General features: G+C 39.8%; 1 protein-coding gene across 4 annotated transcripts in view; it reads right to left on the bottom strand.

The window, feature by feature from the left end:
• Positions 1–872: 872 nt before the first annotated feature.
• GPAM (glycerol-3-phosphate acyltransferase, mitochondrial) overlaps positions 873–21,438 on the bottom strand; it is a 36,099-nt gene continuing 15,533 nt past the window's right edge. For 3 of the 4 annotated variants that reach the window (XM_003409120.4, XM_064269333.1, XM_023546739.2), the window contains 11 exons: positions 15,327–15,440; positions 14,613–14,698; positions 13,697–13,812; positions 12,605–12,675; positions 11,548–11,812; positions 10,824–10,966; positions 9,524–9,601; positions 8,408–8,548; positions 6,917–7,106; positions 5,420–5,478; positions 873–4,689 (listed from right to left, as the gene is read on the bottom strand). In XM_003409120.4, coding sequence (XP_003409168.1) covers positions 4,573–4,689; positions 5,420–5,478; positions 6,917–7,106; positions 8,408–8,548; positions 9,524–9,601; positions 10,824–10,966; positions 11,548–11,812; positions 12,605–12,675; positions 13,697–13,812; positions 14,613–14,698; positions 15,327–15,440 — 1,380 coding nt within the window. In that variant the 3' untranslated portion in view covers positions 873–4,572. The remainder of the gene's footprint in view (positions 4,690–5,419; positions 5,479–6,916; positions 7,107–8,407; positions 8,549–9,523; positions 9,602–10,823; positions 10,967–11,547; positions 11,813–12,604; positions 12,676–13,696; positions 13,813–14,612; positions 14,699–15,326; positions 15,441–21,438) is intronic. The other variant, XM_064269332.1, reaches the window with a different exon arrangement.

Below are 21,438 nucleotides of genomic sequence, written 5' to 3'. Positions count from 1 at the left end.
CCAGGGCCCAGTCTAAAAAGGGAGTGAAGGGACTAAAATTACTGAGTATAGGACCAAACACCAAAAGTGAGGCTTCAAAATTAACATCCACTTAGAGAGACTGAGTGGTTGTAAAAGTCAAAATTTTAGTATGATAAAGGGAGGGGAATGTTTGGCAGCAAGTGTTGCTGATGTGGGAAGTCTGGATGCGCCAAGACCAAGGGACACAAGAATGACAATGTCTCACGGGAAGTCAGAAGGGTTGAAGTACAAAGCTCGGGCGAGGGGCTGACTGGAGAAAAGACGGTCATGGGCATCAACCAGGTTCACAGCCGAAATCGTGCATCCAAAGAGCACGAACATCACCGTCCAGGCTTGTGTGTCCCACTGTTCCCAGTGGCACACTCTTGAGAGAAGGCTGAGTTTGAGGGCTTACGAAGGATCTACAGGCTACACCTGTACTTTGATAAAAAACACTTTTCTTAATTTTCAAAGAATTAAACCAATATTTTTTGAGCAAGTTTATCAGGAACAAGTGGAAAAATCTCCAAAAACTTCAATGTATACTTAGATACATTTAAATATATAAAAATATGACAGAAAAGCACCAAGTGCAAAGGAATCTTTTCAGAAACTCAAAGGATAGCTCTGTGGTGTGAATATTTACTAAATAAAAGGATAGCAGTATGTAGATATGTACATCTCCAAATGCTTGATCAAATTTGAAGAGATCGGGCTCAATAATAGAACTGTGCTGTGTAGGTTGACAAACGTAAGATTATTTCTCATAAGCTTTTGAATAAAATTTTATGTAAAGTCAAACAAGAATACTTGTTTTTCTAATGAATTAATTATACAGGAAATTTTTAACTACAAATGTAAGACATCAAGCGTACTTTCATTTTTTGTTTTATTAAAATAAAACTATACTTCTGCGCTTCTTACAATACATTAACAGACATAAAAATCAGTCAACATTTCTGAATAGGTTTCGTCCACAAAATCACAGAGTGTTATTTTACAGTACTTTAGAGTAATTCTTTTTACAACAATCTAGCATTTCTTTGTACAATAGGCAAATAGCTTAATACTTTCCATCAAGGCATTTCAGAGCTTTACATGTTCAGGAATAAGGTCAAAAGACTCCAAATACAATCATTAGTTCATATTAAACTAAAATGCCAGATGCCAAGTCTCCAGTTCCTAAACAAAGTGTTTTAAAAAACAGATTTACACCTCATATTTCCCTAATTAAGTCTTATAAACCTCAGCGATGGGTCCTATCATGTCTAAACACTAGAAATATCTGTGGATAAAAATCCACAATCAATTGTGCAATGTTCTCTCCTAGATCTGAATTAAAACCTTCGTTATTTGCCGCCATTGATCCCTGTGGTAATTCTCCTACGTTCAGCTGATCACCTGTGTCACCAGTTTGCTGTGCTTATCACCTCCAGGGGAGAAACACATATTCACTAAATGCAACATTTGATTGTACAAGATTCACACAGATTCTGCCTCAGTGACATCTGTCAGTTACTGTTTTGGCCCCTTAAAGAATTCCCTACCGTGGTGTCCCCAAAATGTAGTCCACGGAACACTAGTGATAGGCTCACAGGTGTCCCAAAAGGGAGACAAGGTCCTGGGTCACAACAGTTTGAGAAACGCCGGGTTAAACAGGCTCTTTAGCATGGAACCCTGAGCCCTTAATGCGCTGAAGTGCACCACGAGTGCACCATGAGGATCCCTGGCAAACTTATTTTACCAGCAACACTTTTTCTACAAGACACCATGAACATGTGACGGGGCACTCGTGTTACACAGAGCGCGATGGTAATGCTTTTCCTCTTTCAGTCACTGGCAATTCCACAGCCTGAGCTTCCATTCACTGCAGTCCCCAAGTACAGATTCTCCACTCACTCTCGTGACCCTGAGAAGGAACAGATGTGAGAAGGAGGACTCACAGAGCTCTCTGCTGCTCGTTCTACACACTTCCCACTAGTCCTTCACCTTTGTTTCTCTTAGCTTTCAGAGAGCAAAAATCCCTTCCCCTCTTAGTTACTAAGAACGTTCTCGTTTAAAAAACAAGAGTGCAGTTTCATATTGCTTATTATTAGTTTTTTTTTTTTTTTAACTTGACTCACAGTCTTCCGCTAGAGGGCATGCATTTCAGTTTTACAGAAATGCAGTAAACTGTAATTATTTACGAGCACCTAGTGTGTTTAGTCTTACAGGGAAGCCATCCGCTTTTGGAAAACAATAAGAATATATATTAGCAAAGACAGTGCTGCCTGGAAGCCTTATTGTGATGATGAACGTTTTCTCAGTAATGAGGCACTGAAGAATAAGCTGTGCTAAAATTAACTCAAAGGTCTGCTTGTCTGGAGGAGCATTAGCTTTGGTTGAGATTTTTCTTCCTTAAAAAAAGGTTTCAAAGCACCAGTGAATTACAAAGACCATGCGCATGTGTTCTCACAGTGAGCTAAGCGGCGAGAGCTAGCGAACCACGTTGCAGTCCCCAGAGCAACTCATTAGACATCTAGCAAACAAACCAACCAACGGGGGAGATCGAGCCAGAGGAGCCACTGTTCCCCCGCTCGGGCTGGCACGGCAGCAGCTCTTCGCAGAGGTGCCAAGGCAGTGGGACCCACTGGGAAGTCGGCCTCATCCGTGACCTTCAGCTACCTAGCGGAGTTTGAGTAATCCTCGATCTGTGATTCAGAGGGAACAAAAGAGACTAGGGAAATGTTTGAGTCCCCAGACAAGGAACACTCAAGGGAATGAATAATCCTCCATGGGTACTGGCCCAAATGCAGAGTTCCAGCCCAGAGAAGCAGCGTTCTTCCACCCCAGCTAGTAAAACGGAATGCTAACAGAATATCCAACCCCACAACAAGGCTGCCACAACACGGACAATGACCTAATAGTACACGAGGCCCTATGAAGACAAAGAAGGAATATACTTTAAATACAGAATCTGAGACCAATGGAAAAAGATCACCAGAGTATACGGCATTATTGCTATGAGTTTCAGACGAGACATTTCATACAACATGAAATAACAATCAGCATCCCTTCCTCTCCCGATCACACACACCTATTATTTATGAGATATTCTTGGTGTTTAAAATCCAAGCTTATAAAAGTACAAACTTAATTCTGAGTACTTTTATGTTGAATTCAAAGAAGATACACAACATTTATCAGGGAAAATTCCTACCTCCATAACGGTGTGGCGTTAAGAGACAGTAAGTTTTAAAAGAATATTTTCACATTATATGATCTTTAAGGAATCACCATAATTACCACAATTAGGTAACAATTATGCTCCCTGCACATAAAAGGCACCTACCATTATGAACAGCTTTTCATAATCACTTGCCAGTATGTGGCACTGGAATTTAGGTACATAACCCATATAAATTTTTAAAGAACCATGGTTTTCCCTCAAAGCTAAAAAATCCGTAAGTGCCTTCAACCACTTCCCAGCCAGCAGGGCCATCGAGTACAGCACACAGGTTGTGCACTGCACAATTTGCATGGGTACCAGGCATCCAGACTGGGTTACAGTGCAAAGTCTGTACACAGCAGCTGGCGACCGCCCAGTCAGGAGCCTAGAGCCTGAGCGCCTTACGCTAAACAGCCTATCAGGCCAAACTAATCAAGCCAGGACAGTTAATAGCTGGCTGGGGGATTTCCAAGATACAGCTACCTACTGTGAGAGGTAGCACTTGGGGAGACCTAGGGTGAGGAGGGGGCACAGACACGAAACAGGAAGAGTTTCTAAATGCTTGCTGGTCATTTAAAACTCGATGGCACTTTTCTGTGAGAGCAAAGGTTTTCAAAGCCAGTTTTCTGGCCAAGTTTACCTTGAATTTTGCCAGCCAAATTTACTTCCTGATATTAGCTGTTTGATCACACTAGCTTTATTTCTGACCTAAACTAATATTGTCTATTGTCCCGTAGCTCTTAGAACACTTTCTAAAGCTGACTGCAGAGGACAGCATAGTGGTACCTGGCATGGTTTATCTCAGCCCATTCATGTGTAAAGCACTTTGGGAGGAAAGGTGCTCCCATTTAAAATACAGTAACTATTGATAAAGGTAAAGCTGAAAAACAAAAAACAGCGAACAGATGACTCAATTATTTTTAAGGAATCATTAACCATTAATCAGAAAATAGTCCCCGGAATTCCCTGACAGTATTAAATGTACTTACTACGCAAGTCTCGGTTCTAGCACACAACTACGTTTTTGTGTCCATCACGGTAATTGGTCCTTAAAAGTGGTACTTAAAATGTAAATCTTTAATAAACTCCAAAATAATTTATCGAGATTTCATTTTGTAATCTACTGATTATGATTTACAAATGGAGGCTGGGGGCCTCCCAAAGTGTTATCTGTAGGCTCCTGTGTCATCTTAGAGTTGGGATGATCACAGATCCACGGAGGGGAGAAGGCACTTGTCTTCCAGGAGGTCATTCAGGTCAGGCCAGGCCTGACCACAGTCGGCACCTTCTACTCTCGAGTCGGAGGCTGGGGCCTGCGAGGTACTCATCCCATGCCCTTCACTTGCAGGGGTGCCAGGAGTTACCTACAGCACCACAAAACTCAGAATATATTCTAGGAGTTTTTGCCGATTGGACTGAGGTAGAAAAGTGCTGCTTAGTTCTAAAACAGACACTTTCTTTTGTTTGGTTTCTTTGAAAACCTAAAGAGAAAGTTTAAATTATTAAGACAATAACAAGAAAACAGAACATTTCTGTCACCAACCCTGATCTGTGCCCTAGACAGTTAGTGACCTTTAACCCTGAAAGACAGCAAAGGCACATAAAACCATATCCCTGCTTTAAGTAAATGTGTACCTTGGTGTAAGTATGGGAGGGATTTACAGGTGAGAGTGTGGGTTTTTTTGAGGGTGAAGTTCACCTAGGTACTGTATTTTAAAATTTATGTTAGCATAAAATCACAAATGTCCCTTACAAAAAGCCACAGGTTTTTTTTTTTTTTTATCTCCATAGAACTCATGTCCCAATGATATATCCTAAAGGTAAAAGATACTTGAGGACATCCTAGCAATACAAGTGAAAATACAGGAAAATAATGGAAAATCATATGGAATAAGGAACACCTCTGCTAAAGTTGTGGTAGCAATTTGGAGCACACGGGCACTTGCTATATATGAACAGCTTTCAGTTTTGGAATGAATGTAAAACCAGCAAAACTGTGGAACTCTCAAGTAAATCTGTACTGATGGGCCTCACCTTCAATATCCCCCTTCCCCATGGTCCCCAGAAATGCTTTCATAACTGACCCAGAAAAAAACTGCTTCTCTCGGGGTCTACCTCATCAAAAAGGTGGCTCAGGGAGTAGATCGGATTTAAACAGAAATGGAACAGAAGTTAACACAAGCTTTTACACCAGAAGTGTTGGACACCTACCCCAATATCCTTAAACATTTTCACTGCATTCTTCACAAGACAATACGTGGCACTCTCAGCTGTGGAGAGAGAAAAGACCCCGTCACTTGTTCAGGCCACTAAAACACCAGAATCCCAATAGCCAGCTATGAAGTATGGAAGTATGGCAGCTATGAGGATTACAGCAAGTCGCAGACCAGGGCCAAGCTCCATTTCTGCTGCTGGCAACCTGCGAGGCCTCAAATATTTGATGCTTCTTTAAATCTACTTTATCTATTATCTATTAAGGAAAAAGAGAGAGAGAAGAAGAGAAAAAGAAGAAAGAAGGGAGAGAAAGAAAGGGAGGGAAAAAGCGAAGAAAGGAAAGGGAGGGAGAGAAGGGAGGTAAGGAAGGAAGAGGAACAACCTAAAACATCCATCTGGAAGGGTTTTGGGGGGATCAAATGAAATGGTATATAAAAATTATTTTAAAATGCACAGCAATCCACAGATGAATCCCACATTAGGAACTAGAAAAGGTGTGAGCCTAGAGAGTAGAAAGCAAGAGTTCTGAATCCAGGTATGCCCATTAACTAGCTATGTGACCTTGGAGTTTCCTCACCTGTAGGGTGAGGTGACTGGAACAGATTATCTCTACAACTCTCTGGCTCTAAAAAGTAGTTTCAGTAATGTTCCAAACATCATCGTATACAACACTATTCCCACCTCAATCACAACCCTTACCAAAGAAATGGTGTCACAGACAACACTGAGTGCTGGCGAGGATGTGGAGCACCGGAAACTCTCATACACTGCTGGTGGGAGTGTACATTCACACAATGACTTAACAATTCTGTTCCCTGTGACCTGGAAATTCTACTCTCAGAGATCTACCCAACAGAAAGGAGGACACATGTTCACCCAGACACAGAGTCAAGCAGTTCATAGCGGCACTATTCATAGTAGCTCTAAACTTCAAATAACCAAATACTCATCAAAAGTAGGATGAATAAATAAAATGTAGCCAATATTTACATAACGGAATCCTACACAGCAACAGGAATGAATAAACAACTACCTGTAGCGTGAATGAATCTCACAACCAGAGTTAAGTGAAAAAAGAAAAAAAAAACTGACACAAGTACATAACTGCATGATACAATTTATATACCAAAAAAACCAGATACTAATAACAATCTATTGTGTTAGAAAGGTACCCTGGTGGTGCAACAGTTAAGCGCTTAGCTGTAACTGGGTGGGTCAAGCCCACCCAGCTGCTCCAAAGAAGAAGGACCTGGTGATCCGCTTCTGTAAAGATTACAGCCCAGAAAGCCCTGGGGGGCAGTTCTACTCTGTCACACGGGGTCGCTATAATTCGAAATGGACTCGATGGCACCTAACAACAAACATTGTGTTAGAAGGTAGGATAATTTCGTATCTTTCCAATTTTTTACAATTTGCAGATTTCTGTAATCAAAAGAACCCTGTTATTTAAAAAAGCCCCCCCACCCCGCCCCCGAAAAAAGTGACTTAACATACCATACACGGCAACATTTCTTTCTGTTCTGGTTATTAGGTATTTGTGCAACTTCTGCAGATATTCAGGCTCTGGAACAGGGCCACTGAAGTTGTGAACAAAGATGGCGGCAGAGCTATAGGCCTCCAGCAAAGGCCCGAGGAGTCTCTGCAAGAAGGTGACGAACTGCTGGTGTTCCTTGGATTGGCTCACCTGGGAGTGCAAGGAAAGTAAGTGAAGTCCTGGAAAAGTGCCATTAGAACAAAGCAAGCTGACAGGGAACTTTTTCTGGAGAACATGAGAAGATGGCCACCCACACCAGCTGACATAAAAGGAGCCCACTGCTCCACATGCAGGGAACCTCTGGTGGAAACAACTGCTGTGATTTAAAATGTTCTTTATTGTAATCATTCACTTTTACGGTATTTCAGGCTTCCAGTCCTTAAACAACTGCCTAGAAGGAATTTTCATAATTGAGCAACATAATTGTGACATACTGTTGTCACTGAAGACGGCTGGCCCTGAGGTTGGACACACCAAGGTTTAAACCCTGGGTTCCACAGTCACTCGAGTGTGCAAAAAGGTTATGTGCTAAGACCATCAGGATCATCTCAGTTCTCCCCCAGCCCCACCTTCTACTCCCCCCATGGACTTCAGCACTGTGGGGAACAATGGCGGTGGTGATAGGGTGCTTCATGGCAGGGGAGGCTCTCACTGCAAAACCCAAAACACGCGGTTCAGTTCAACTCCTCTGGAGTATAGAAATAAGACCACTCCCCAATCTTGAAACTACTAGTAATAATACCCAAAATGGAAAAAGAGAGAAACTTCTCAATGTCATTTGGAATCTCTGAAAGTTATGCCTCCCAACTCTGTGTCTGTGTGTGTGTGTGTCATTAAAGATGGGTCACTAGTACTAAATTCTAAAATTACAACTTAGACAAACCATGATTTTTCTAAATCAAGAAAAATCAATTTTTTAAAAACCCAGATTTTTTCCCACGATAGGATTTGTTTTCATTGAAAGCAAAGAGCTCAACATATGAAATCTCAGGCAGGAAGGCAAGACTGAGAGTGACTCAAAAAGCAGCAGGGAGGGACACCAACCAGGCCAATGAGAGCAAAATAGTCACCTGTCTATCACACCTGGCAAACTTGCCTTGCTTTGTTGGGGTCTGAACTAAAATACTGCCTGGTTAGGAGTGAGTGCCAGTGTGGGTAAACAGGTATGGACTTGTGTGTTCTGATGAGAGGGACCTGAAAGATATCACCTATGATGTTCATCTGCCTGAATTTTTGACTCTTATTTCCGTCTCCATTTACCCATACTGAATAACTTAAGGTATCAATTGAATTCAAAGAGTTTGAGTACAAAATACCACAGCTGGTTCATGAATGGTTTAGATATAAGTCATCATCACCACAGTCCCAGTTTAGAAAAACTTCATCAATTTGTGACAACATAAGCCTCAATTCATCACTGTCATGTCCACCAGAATTTTTCACCAAAGTACCTTCAGATAGCAATCTCGCTGCTCTTCACCGAAATCACTGTCTTCATCTTCTTCATCACTTCTCCAAGATAAAGGTTCAGGAAGTTTCTTGTCCCACTGCTGCTCAGCAAGACCCGGACTGATGTCTTCCTGATCGTCTTGCTGTGCCAAGGAGATGACCAACAGTAATAACTACACACAGGCACACAAACAACTGCCCAGCTGGGCCCCAGACAAAGCAGTCCTCTCTCCTCCCATTCCCGACACTTCTCTGCTGAGCCATTCACAACATCGGGCCACTTCCCTTTCCAAACTCAAAATCATTCAGGAGAGGGCACGAAGAAAATGGAGGGAACTCATGGGGGGCAGAGCTACCAGATAGACCAAATAAAAATACCCTCCACAGGGGTGGGGGTGATGAAAACGTAAAGCACGGGGCATTTTTAGGGCAGTGAAGCTATCCTGTATGATACTGTAATGACAGTACGCACTGGCAAAACGCACAGGATACTGTACAACACAGTGAGCCCTAATGCCAACTACCGACTCTAGTTAAAAATAATGTATCCATGTCAGTTCATCAATTATAACAAAGGTACCAAAAGAAAGCAAGATGTTAATAATAGAAGAAAAGGAGAAACTATGTGTGGGGGTGGGGGGGAGGTTGGGAGCTCTCAGTATTTTCTGCACAAGTTTTTGTAAACCTGAAACTGCTCTAAAGAAATAGTCTATTAAAAAAAATACCCTCACATTTTCTAAGTCAGTATCTATCTTCCTCAGACCACACCCTGTCCACTAATCTACCAAACTTAAAGCAAAATCTCAAAAGAGAAAAACGCGCATGTGCAGGCTACAAGCACACTGACACGTACAGCATCACGTCTTTGAATGCAAACTTCTCGCCATAAAGAAGTCAAGCCCAGATATGCTTCGGACAACACCAGTTACAGAAAAAGAACCAAAATAGTAAATGACCCCTAAAGACATTATTCTTCCCATTATTATTTTTCTCTTCTCTTTATCTAAGCATCATTACGTATCAAATGTAATTACTACCTAAAGTGGAAGGTAGAAAAGGTAGAGAAATGAAGAACCAGAAGCTAAACAAAGGTAAACCAAGGAAGCTGCTCCCCTTACCTCCGCCACCGTAAGAATGCCATACTGGATAAACCTCCCCACTGTTTCATGGCAAACTTGGTAAAATGTCTGGCAGGGCTGAAAAGCAAAGGCATTTGAATGTAGATGTCACTGTTCTATCGTTTTGTTTAAGGACAGAAAAGCCCGTAGAAGGTGGCTGTCAAACACTTCCATCACCTACCTACCTCACTCCACCAGGCAAGTGCTGTGTGTCCCGACGCCTGCCCTCCCGATAAAATGTGGTCAAGGTCAAAGCCAAGAGGAGACCTCTTTAACCTGACTGGCTGAGCACCCAATGCAGCAGCACCTGCAAACAGTGCTCCTGAGCTCAGTCCTCTTCTCCAAATGGAGCAAAGTCTTCTACAGGCCACTTGTCAGGCCCCCACCACCTGTTCTTTTTCTTTGTAAGACAATTTCTCAGCAAATGCCATTTCCAATAAGTACTGTACACAAAGGTGGTGAACAAAGGAACACAACACTTGAATAACTCGATAAAGACCCATCCCCTTCCATCCTGCCATCCAACGTCAACACAAAACAGATCCCCCACTAGGGCCCCAATACACCATATACAAAAATGATGTGGAGGAGGGCTGTACTCATAATACAGGGGTCCATAAATGTCCCAAGACACATACATGTACATGGAAAAGAATATTAGCATTTGAATAAAATCTGAATCCTATTTGTTGATGACTGGGGGTGAAAAAAATCTCTCTACTGCTTAGTATGTATTTCTCATTCCAAACGAATGCTCCTACAAATAAAAACAGGCTACAGTCTGGAATAACATTCAGAGAAAGCTAATAAAAAATAAAAATTAGGGTTTAGATTAATCTAGAAGGTTAAACTTAACATTATGGTGCTGAACATTAGTTTCCTCATTTGTAAAATGAGAGGGGGTTGAACAGATGGTTTTTAAGGCTATTTCTGACTCTTCCCTTGTGTGACCCTATCATCCATGGCAACAGTGTTAATTATTTACTAACCTCTGACCCAGTGCCTTAAGCACAATAATTTACTTTGGATCTGGCTGATTGATAGCATTGGGCAATCTGTCCTATTAGCCCTCCTGGCCGTATGAAAGGTTCACTGGAGCACTGACCCAGACAGCAAACCGAGGTAATAAGTGGCCACCATTTGTCTGGTGACCACTGAAACCCAGAGGTGGAATGAAAAGCTTCAAAAATGGACCAAAAATTCTCTAAGAAAAAAACAAGGCGGTTTATGTTGTTAAGAAAGCGCTCAAGAAAAGAACAGGCTGGAAAGATAGCGGTAACACTGAAGAGTCTTTACTTACGAGTGATATGGTGCCTTCGTTAGAGAGCAGATAGCACAAGCTGGCAGCCTTCCTCACCAGCTGCTCCTGGCTAACCAAGTTGGGAGGGATGCCAGCAGGCCCTCCTGGGCACCTCTTGTTCAGAACTGCGTATAGGCTGCAGGCTGCGGAAATAAAAACAATGACATCCTGCAGCTCTCAAGTGCCAAGAAAAAACTTCAACTGACTCTGATAACGTGGATTATTTTCACAGATTTTTAACACATCAAAAACAGTGACATGCATGAGCTAGAGAAAATTTAAGCAAATCCCCTCAGGGCTCATTTCTTCCGGTTCCATGCAATCCCAGTTCTGTCAAACCCTTCTCCACCAGCTTCAGTTCCCTGCTCTCCTTCTTCTCCGTCATCTCTTAACCACAAATGACCCCTCTGTGCACTTCACTGCCACATGTACGTCTGATCTCAGTAACTAGACCTGGATAACAAGACACCTTACCGCTCTTCCTTAGTACTGAGTATAATACTATGCATAAAACAGTAATTCAGTATTCACTTGTTGAATAATAAATGTAAAAAATAAACAGTGACATTGCAGTAGATTAAATTTTCATTTGAAAACCAGAAATACACCAACGCATTCTCTCAAATAAGAGGCTACCATCCAAACTGAAGTAGGCACCACTAGGTGTTTCAGGCCCTTTTATTTTCCATTAACATATCTGAAATTCTTCCAGGATCTGACATACCCATGATGGCTTCCATGATGAAGACATTGAGAACCCCATTGCTGTAGAAGTTGAGTTCAAAGACGGACGGAATAGTTGTGCTCGGAGTAATGAAGAACTCATCATTCCTGCTGGTGTGTGTGATTGTGACACAATTTCCCAGCAGGTGAATGGCATGCATAACCACATCTTCTGAATTTCCTGAGAACCCCAGGTCAAAATCACGAGCCAGGACTTCCTCCTTCATCACAAAGAAGTCTTCCACCAACGTGGAGAGATCAATTCCCTAGAGAAACAGAGACAAATGATCTCTTGACTGCGGAAAACCCTCTTTCTAAAAGGCCAACATTCCAAGAATTTTTCTTTTTTTTCCGATTTCCTGCAGCTCATGGTTGGCACATACAGAAGTAGGATCAGAACACCAATGCAGAGCAAGACAGAAAGCCACTTAAGAAGCCGGGCCACTGGGAATACAGAGAAGGTACTCCACAGGCCAGACAGCACTCTAGCCATAATATGTAACATGAGTACATAAGATTCCAAGAGGAAGGAGAAGCCATCTGAAAACAAGAAGTGCTTAATTTTTGGCAGGAATTTCCCTACTTTTAAATGTTGATTTGACAAATGTTTATGTGGTGCCTATATATTGGCACTGTGGTTGGTATTGAGAACATGACTGTGAACAAGACAGACATGATCTCTGTCATCATAGAACTTAGGCAAGAGGATTGTGGGAGGATAGAGAGCAGACCCTAAAATACAAATCAAATAACTTGGAAACTAGTAGCTGTCTGGGTATTTATGACATGTCAATGAAATATACCTTATTTATGTTAACTATATTACCCAAGGAATGTCTTATTATTACATGTATTGAGCAGTCTCTGATTTTTTTTTTTAATGTAGATTTCTTCTTTCACCAGGTTTATAGGCTCCTGTGGGCAGGGCCCTTAACTTATATTACTGTTTATCTTACAGTAATAGCATGGGGTGGGCCCAATCTATCAGTGCATATGTTAGCACAGCTGATAAAACACTCTCATGCTCTGCTTAGCTCTAGGCGACATTGCAGACATACCTGCCTGTGTCTGTAGAGAAGCAGGCAGGCCACGATGTGTGTTGACATAATGGCACAGGATTTGCTAGCAGCTGGAAGGCAAAAACAAAGCTTCAGTTATGCTTCTTTTTAGAGAAAATATTTAAAGTATTTTTAGAAACTAGACAGCAACATCACTAGTTATTTGGGTAATGGGTATTTTGGTATCTATTTTAATTTTCCAACATTTCAGCAATGAGAATGGATTACTTTTGGAGTCCAGATTTTAAGCAGAAGAGAGACACACTCAAATGTGCTTAAGAAAGAATACTCTGGCCCAGGGTCAGGTAGGACTAAGAGCAGCTAGAGTGGAAGGAGTCAGATAAATTACAGAAGGCTCCAGGAGAGTGTAGGCAGGAGGTGCTGAGAGTCTGAATAGGACATAGCACAGGAAATGGCAAGGAGCAGGAAGTCCACCTGGCTAGGCTGTGCACCAAGGGGCCACAGTGCTGCCGTGGGACTTTAAAGTGGCCTCACTACAATATCACACAATGCTGCAAGTTGGAACTTAAGCCTAATTCTAAATCTACACTCAACTCACACCCCACTCTGGGTCACTCCCAGTTATTTGTATGCAACTCTCCCGCTGACAAGAGCATAGCTTTTTGAGTGCAAAGTCATTAATTATTCAATTTTTTTTTCCTACAGCTGAAACAAAGTTTAATACGTATTAGCCACTCAATGTTTGCTAAATAAAAATAAGCCTGGGATTAGAAGAGAAAGTATTAGATATTGTAATACTAGTTCAAAGAAACAGATTCATGAGCAAAAAAGGCAACAAATCATTTTGACAATACCCTTTAAAAAAAATTTTTTTTTAAGTCTTTTTTAAGCACAAGAACTACTACTACATGAGCACCTACTCAATGTCAGGGACCATGTGTGATGCTTTACTCATATCATCTCAAACCTCCACAACATCATCTTTTTTCCTAATAACTACATATCACCACCCAGGTATTAGGTGATAGAACCAGAAATTGAACCCAACCTTGCAGATCCCAAAACCTGTATGGTTTGCATCGCACCATGCCAAATCTGAACTGCAGAATTAGCGTTTGCTATTCAACTTACTAAATAGGATGTGCTCAGCCAGATTTGCAATCAACCTCCTTCGAAACAATTCCTTTGTTGCATTTCTGGAATCATTAATGGACGTGTTTGTACCTTCTTCAGCAGCACCATTGAGTCTGAAAAGTTTTTTAAAAAAAATCAGGCTTCTACAAACCACACTCTTACAAATCAAACTATATGAGACTAATATATAAATGCTATACATACTTTTCTTTTTTATATATACATACTTTTGTTTAGAACTACCACGTTTTAAATTTAAACCATGAATAGATTATTTCTATGTGTGTGTGTGTGTGTGTATGTGTGTGTTTTCTCTCCATAATATATTTTATTTTGCTTAACATGTTCTCCTGGCTCTAACTTTCTAAATAACATTTAAAAAACATATTATTTAGTATGAATAAATAGTTTTTGTACATTTAAAATCCACTAGCAGAAAGAATGTATAAAACAAGATACTTTTTAAGATACTTCCAAAAATTCAACACTTACACGTATCACATATTAAAGGGTTTAATATTCAATGTCTCTACTAAATCAATTTGAATTCTGAGAAATTCAAATAACAAGGCTTTTTTACATGTTGCATTTATATATAACATGCATAATCTAAGTTCCTACCAAAAGCAGTTCAAACTTCAAAAGTATAAATAAAACAAGAACTCCTACATGATTAACATAAAAAAACTGCATAATAACAAATAACGAAAGACCTCCAAACTAACATGAAAACAAGTAATTTCAATACCCTTTGAGACAAAAAAATTATTCAAGTGCAGAAGTGAAAACATGACACGCATGTTTTTGTAAAGTGAATCTTAGTAAAGTATATCTATTTCTCTATGCAATGCAAAAAAAAAAAAACACAAATATTTGGTAGTATAGCTAGGTATAAAAATTTCTGTAAGCCTACCTTGAAGGAAGTATAGCTGGTAACAATGCTTGCTCCATAGAAAGTGGAGCAGACACAGGTTTCTGACTTTGGCTTTCCAAATATTCCTGGGGAAAAAAAAAAATTTCAACGTTATCGTTCATTCTCACTTTCCTATTAACAGAAAAATATTATTTAATCTTCAAAAAGTAAAAAAGGAGTTGTTTATAAAATGAGATATTTTTATGGAGCATAAGAAGTGGTTTTCTGTATCCTAAAGCTAACTTTAAAAAAAGTCAAATATGATTCACACAATGTTATTAAGCATACAATCTAAGAACTATGATACAAATAACAGGATAGAGTATCATTCTAGGTTGTCAATTTTACCCAAAGCTTTTAGGGCAAGTGTTTTGAGAAATTTTCCCTAAAACCAATTTTAAAACACAATATGAAATACCTATATATATTATAAAGAAAAAATTAAAACTCCCATGATTTTAAAAATAAAATAGCAAGAAATGTTGGGCCTAACACCTCCCAAGGATGGACAGTCACTCTTCTTTGTCAATTGTCATACTTCAAAGGAAAAATTTAGGAAGCACTGCTCTTGTCAGAGTCCTCATTTCATGGGAGAAGAGAGAGGGGCCCCAGATCACAAAGAAAGGTGGTATTAGAGGCCGAACTGGAGCCCAAGACTCCTAACTCAACATCAATGCTTTCACATGGTTTTGTTTCATTTCAACAGGTACTCACCTTTAAGGAAAATGGCTGTGCAAAATCCACTCTGACACAGCCATAGTTTTTTCGTAACATTCTAATAACACCTCTTGCTACACTCCAAAGGCTCTCATTCTTCTTAGGTTTGCCCTAAAACCAGATTTTGAAAGAATAACACAATGAGAAATAAAGTTCACATATATGCAAGGATTATGTCATCCAAAGAATTTTTTTTTTTTAATAGAAATGGAAGGCTCATCTTGAGAAAGATGACATTAAACACCCTGCTTAAAAAACAACTGGGTAATAGAAGAAATCAAAGATGCAATCAAAAAATTCCTAGAATCAAATGATAATGAAAACACATCACACCAAAACCTTTGGGACACTGCAAAGGCAGTCCTCAAAGGTCAATTTATAGCAACAGATGCACACATCAAAAAAGAAGGACAAAATCAAAACATTACCTACACAACTTGAACAAACAGAAAAAGAATATCAAAAGAAGCCCACAGCCACCAAAAGGAAATAATAAAGATCAGAGCAGAAATAAATGAAATAGAGAATGGAAAAACAATAGAAAGAATCAACAAAACCAAAAGGTGGTTCTTTGAAAGGATCAACAAAATTGACAAACCACTGGCTAAACTGACAAAAGAAAAACAGGTGAGGATACAAAACACCCAAATAAAAAATGAAATGGGGGACATTACAACAGACCTAACAGAAATAAAAAGGATCATAACAGAGATTTATGAAAAACTATACTCCAACAAATTTGAAAACCTAGAGGAAATGGACAAATTTCTAGAGACACACTACCTACCCAAACTAATACAAAATGATGTTGAAAATCTGAACAGATCCATAACAAGAGAAGAGATGGAAAAGGTAATAAAAAAAAAAAAAAAAAAAAAACTCCCAATCAAAAAAAACCCTGGCCCAGATAGCTTCACTGGAGAATTCTACCAGACATCCAGAGAAGAGCTTATACCAGTACTACTCAAACTATTTCAGAACATAGAAAAGGAAGCAAGACTTCCAAATTCATTCTATAAAGCCAGCATAACCCTGATACCATAACCAGGCAAAGACACCACAGAAAAAGGAAATTACAGAACAGGGGCTGTTACGAATACAGATGCAAAAAATCTCAACAAAATTCTAGCCAGTAGAATTCAGCATCATATCAAAAAAACATAACCAAGTAGGATTCATACCAGGTATACAAGGATGGTTCAACATTAGAAAATCAATCAACATACTCAACCACATAAATAAAAGGAAAGAAAAGAATCACATGATTATCTCAATCGACCCAGAAAAGGCATTCGACAAAATCCAACACCCATTCCTGATAAAAAACTCTCAATAAAATAGGTATAGAAGGGAAATTTCTCAACATAATAAAGGGTATCTATGGAAAACCAACAGCCAACATCATTCTTAATGGAGAGAGGCTGAAAACATTCCTCTTGAGAACAGAAACAAGACAAGGATGCCCTTTATCACCACTCCTACTGAACATTATATTGGAAGTCCTAGCTAAAGCAATAAGGCAGGAAACAGAAATAAAGGGCATCCAAATTGGTAATGAGAAGTTAAACTGTCTTTATTTGCAGATGATATGATTCTATACATAGAAAACCCAAAAGATTCCAGGAGAAAACTACCAGAACTGATAGAAAAATTCAGCAGAGTAGCAGGATACAAGATAAACATACAAAAATCGGTTGGATTCCCATACACCAATAAAGGGAATGATAAAAAGTAAATTAGGAAAACAATATCGTTTATAATAGCCCCCCCAAAAAATAAAATACTTGGGAATAAACCTAACCAGGGATGTAAAAGACCTATACAAAGAAAACTACAAAATAGTATTGAAAGAAACAAAAAGAGATCTACCTAAATGGAAAAACATACCATGCTCACGGTTAGGTAGACTCAACTTTGTGAAAATGACAATTCTACCCAAAGTGATTTAAAAATACAACGCAATACTGATCCAAATACCAACAACATTCTTTAAAGGGATGGAAAAACTTACTAACTTTATATGGAAAGGGAAGAAGCCCTGGATAAGTACAGCACTACTGAAGAAGAAGAATAAAGTAGGAGGATTTGCACTACCTGACCTCAGATCCTCCTACACAGCTGTGGTAGTCAAAACAGCCTGGTACTGGTACAATGACAGATACATTGACCAGTGGAACAGAATTGAGAACCCAGGTGTAAATCCATCCATCTATGGTCACCTGATCTTCAACAAGGGTCCAAAGTCCATTAAATGGGGAAAAGACAGCCTTTTTAACAAATGGTGCTGGCAAAACTGGTTGTCCATTGGCAAAAAAGTGAAACAGGACCCATACCTCACACCACATATAAAAACAAACTCAAAAAGGATCAAAGACCTAAATATAAAGACTATGAAGTTTATAGAAGAAAAAATAGGATCAATGCTAGAAGCCCTAATACATGGCATTAACAGAGTACAAACCACAACCAAAAACATACAAGCTCCAGAGGATAAGCTAGATAACTAGCATCTTCTAAAAATTAAACACTTACGTTCATCAAAATGCTTCACCAAAAGAATAAAAAGAGAACCTACTGACTGGGGGAAAAAATTTGGCTATTATAAATCAGACAAAGGTCTAATCTTTAAAATCTACAAGAAAATCCAACACTTCTACAACAAAAAGACAAATAATCTAGCTAAAAAATGGGTAAAGGAAATGAACAGACACTTCACCAAAGAAGACATTCAAGTGGCCAACAGACAATGAGGAAATGCTCAGGGTCTCTAGCCATCAGAGAAATGCAAATCAAAACCTCAGTGAGGTACCATCTCAACCCAGCATTACTGGCACGAATCAATAAAACAGAAAATAAGAAGTGTTGGAGAGGCTGCAGGGAGATCAGAACTCTTATGCACTGCTGGCGGGAATGCAAAATGATATAACCATTTTGGAAAACAATATGGCACTTCCTTAGAAAGCTAGAAATAGAAATACCATACGATCTAGCAAACCCACTCCTAAGAATATATCCTAGAGAAATAAGGTTCATCACACAAATAGACATATGCACAACCATGCTGATTACACCATTGTTCACAACAGTAAAAAGATGGGAACAACCTAGATGTCCATCAACGGATGAATGGATAAACAAACCGGTACATACACACAATGGAGTATTACACAATGATAAAGAACAATGATGAATCTGTGAAGAATCTCATAACATGGATGAATCTGGAGGGCATTAAGCTAAGTGAAATAAGTCAATCACAAAAGGACTGCATGAAGCCACTACTGTAAAAACTCATGAAAAACTTTACATACAAAAAGAAACAAGCTTTGATGGTTAGAGGGATGGGAGGAGGGGAATGGAAAAACACTTAATAGACAATTGGTAACTTTGGTGAAGGGTAAGACAGTACACAATACTGGGGAAGCCAGGACAACCTGTACAAGGCAAGGTCATGGTAGCTGCATAGACACATCCAAACTCCCTGAGGGACCGAACTGCTGGGCTGAGGGCTGTGGGCACAGTCTCGAGGAACATCTAGCTCAATTGGCATAACATAGTTTACAAAGAAAATGTTCTACATTCTACTTTGGTGAGTAGCATCTGGGATCTTAAAATCCTGTGAGCAGCCATTTAGGATACTTCACTGGTCTTACTCCTTCCAGAGCAAGGAAGAATGAAGAAAACTAAAGACAAAAGGGAAGTTTTAGTCCAGAGGACTAATGGACCACATCCACCACAGCCTCCACTACACTGAGTCCAGAACAACTAGATGGTGCCCAGCTACCACCACTGACTGCTCTGACAGGGATCACAACAGAGGGTCCTGGACAGAGCTGGAGAAAAATGTAGGATAGAATTCTAACTCAAAAAGAAAGACCAGACTTGCTGGAGTGACAGAGACTGGAGAAACCTTGAAAGTATGGCCTCCAGACACCCTTTCAGTTCAGTAATGAGGTCACTCCTGAGGTTCACCCTTCAGCCAAAGATTGAACAGGCCCATGGAACAAAACAAGACTAAAGGGGCACACCAGCCCTGGGGCAGGGACTGGAAGGCAGGAAGGAACAGGAAAGCTGGTAACAGGGAATCCTGGGTTGAGAAGGGAGAGTGTTGGCATGTCATGGGGTTGTTAACCAGTGTCATACAACCATGTGTGTACTAACTGATAAGAAACTAGTTTGTTCTGTAAACCTTCATCTAAAGTTCAATAAAAAATAAATAAATTTATGCAAGCATAAAAAAAGACAACATTAAATAAAAAAAGAAAAGTACTCATTAACCGAGACTTGTCAAAAAATGTTTAGCATTAGAAGACGCTAATGATGCTAAAATATGCAACCATGTCACTGGGAGAATTCACTCACTGAAAAACAAAACATTTAACATTAATTCATTTAGCATGATGTTTACATAATTCAAAAAATTATAACTGCAACTAGTGAAGGATAAAATCATAGAACAGGCTGAAATGCTCTTCTGCAGTTGTCAGATAAAAATAAAATGTAGTCCAAAAGGTTTGATAATCACCAGAGTCCAAACACCTAACATTAGGCAACTGAATGGCAAACCCAGCCTCAGAGTGACTTCTGAGCTGGTTATTCCGTTTAATAAACATTTACTGAGTATTTAATATATGTAAGGCACAATGATAGGCCTTACACTGAATACAAAGGCTAGGATATGGACTCTTGAGACACAGTCAGGGTGAGTGGGGTACACGTAAGGGACAGACACATATCACAAAAGGAGAAGAGTGCCAAGTTTCACAAGGAGATAGAGATGATAACCCAGAGGTTTACCACTCAATTCTTAAAGCCACCAATTGCCAAGTGTCCTTGACCATCGGACAGGTTTGGGGCAATAAGCCTCAAATAAATACCCAGCCCAAGATTTCCACACTAAATAGGTCAAAACAAAATTCCTCTGAAACTATCATACTGCTGCTAGTAGGAGAGGTAAGTTAGTACAACCATTTTGGAAAACAGTTCGGCAGTACCTACTAAACCTGAACATATATATACATTATGATCCCATCAATTCCACTACTAGGTATATACCCAACCAAATGCATTCATATGGTCAGCAAGAGACATGTATAAGAACAATCACAGCCAATACTGGGAGCAAGTGAAAATCTTCTTAAGAGTAAGGTAGATATATCGTGGTATATTTATACATTGGAATCTTATGCAGTTGTAAGAAAGAACAAGCTACAACTACATGCAACGACATAGATGAATCTCATAAGCATCTTGAGCAACAGAAGCCAGACACAGAAAGAACACATACTACATTACTTCATTTCTCTGAAGTTCAAAACAGACAAAACGAATCCATTCAGTTAGAAATCAAGCTAAAGTGGTTACCCTTGAAGGGATGGGGGTTGGGGTCGGGGGCAGGTACAAAGGGGGATTCTAGGGTCCTGGTAACACTGTTCCTTGATCTGGGTGCTAATTAATTACATGGATGTGTTCACTCTGTGAACATTCAAGCTACCTGCTTATGATCTGTGCACTCTTCTCTACCTATTATATTTCAATAAAAAAATTACTAAAAAGTAACTGCCACTCCTCAAATTAATTTGTGGTTGCTTTGCCGACATGATCCCACCAGTTCTTCAGGCATAATTTAAAATCTGCATGTAAACAATAAGCCCTGGAAAACAAAAATCACATATAACCACTCATTACAGATACAGCAGGAGCTCTGGTGGTGCAGTGGTTAAGAGCTACGGCAGCTAACCAAAAGGTCAGAAGTTCAAATCTTCCAGTCACTTCTTAGAAACGCTATTGGGCAGCTCTACTCTGTCTTATAGGGTCACTATGAGTTGGAATTGACTCAATGGCAATGGGTTTATAGATACAGTAACTCAGTAGACAGTGTGCATCCATTTCCCAATCCCATGACCAAGACCAACACTGATAAATCTAATCATGTCCCTTCCTCCAAAAGGAGCGCTGGTGGTGCAGGGGTCAAGCACTCAGCTGCTAACCAAGAGGTTGGTGGTTCGAGCCCACCAGTGGCTCCATGGGAGAAAGGTGTAGCAGTCCGCTTTTATAAAGATTTACAGCCTTGGAAACCCTCTGGGGCAGTTCTCCATCCTATAGGGTA

This window comes from Loxodonta africana, chromosome 16, assembly GCF_030014295.1.
Source record: "Loxodonta africana isolate mLoxAfr1 chromosome 16, mLoxAfr1.hap2, whole genome shotgun sequence".
In the NCBI taxonomy this organism is placed as follows: domain Eukaryota; kingdom Metazoa; phylum Chordata; class Mammalia; order Proboscidea; family Elephantidae; genus Loxodonta; species Loxodonta africana.
This window is presented reverse-complemented; position numbering and strand designations above follow the sequence as displayed.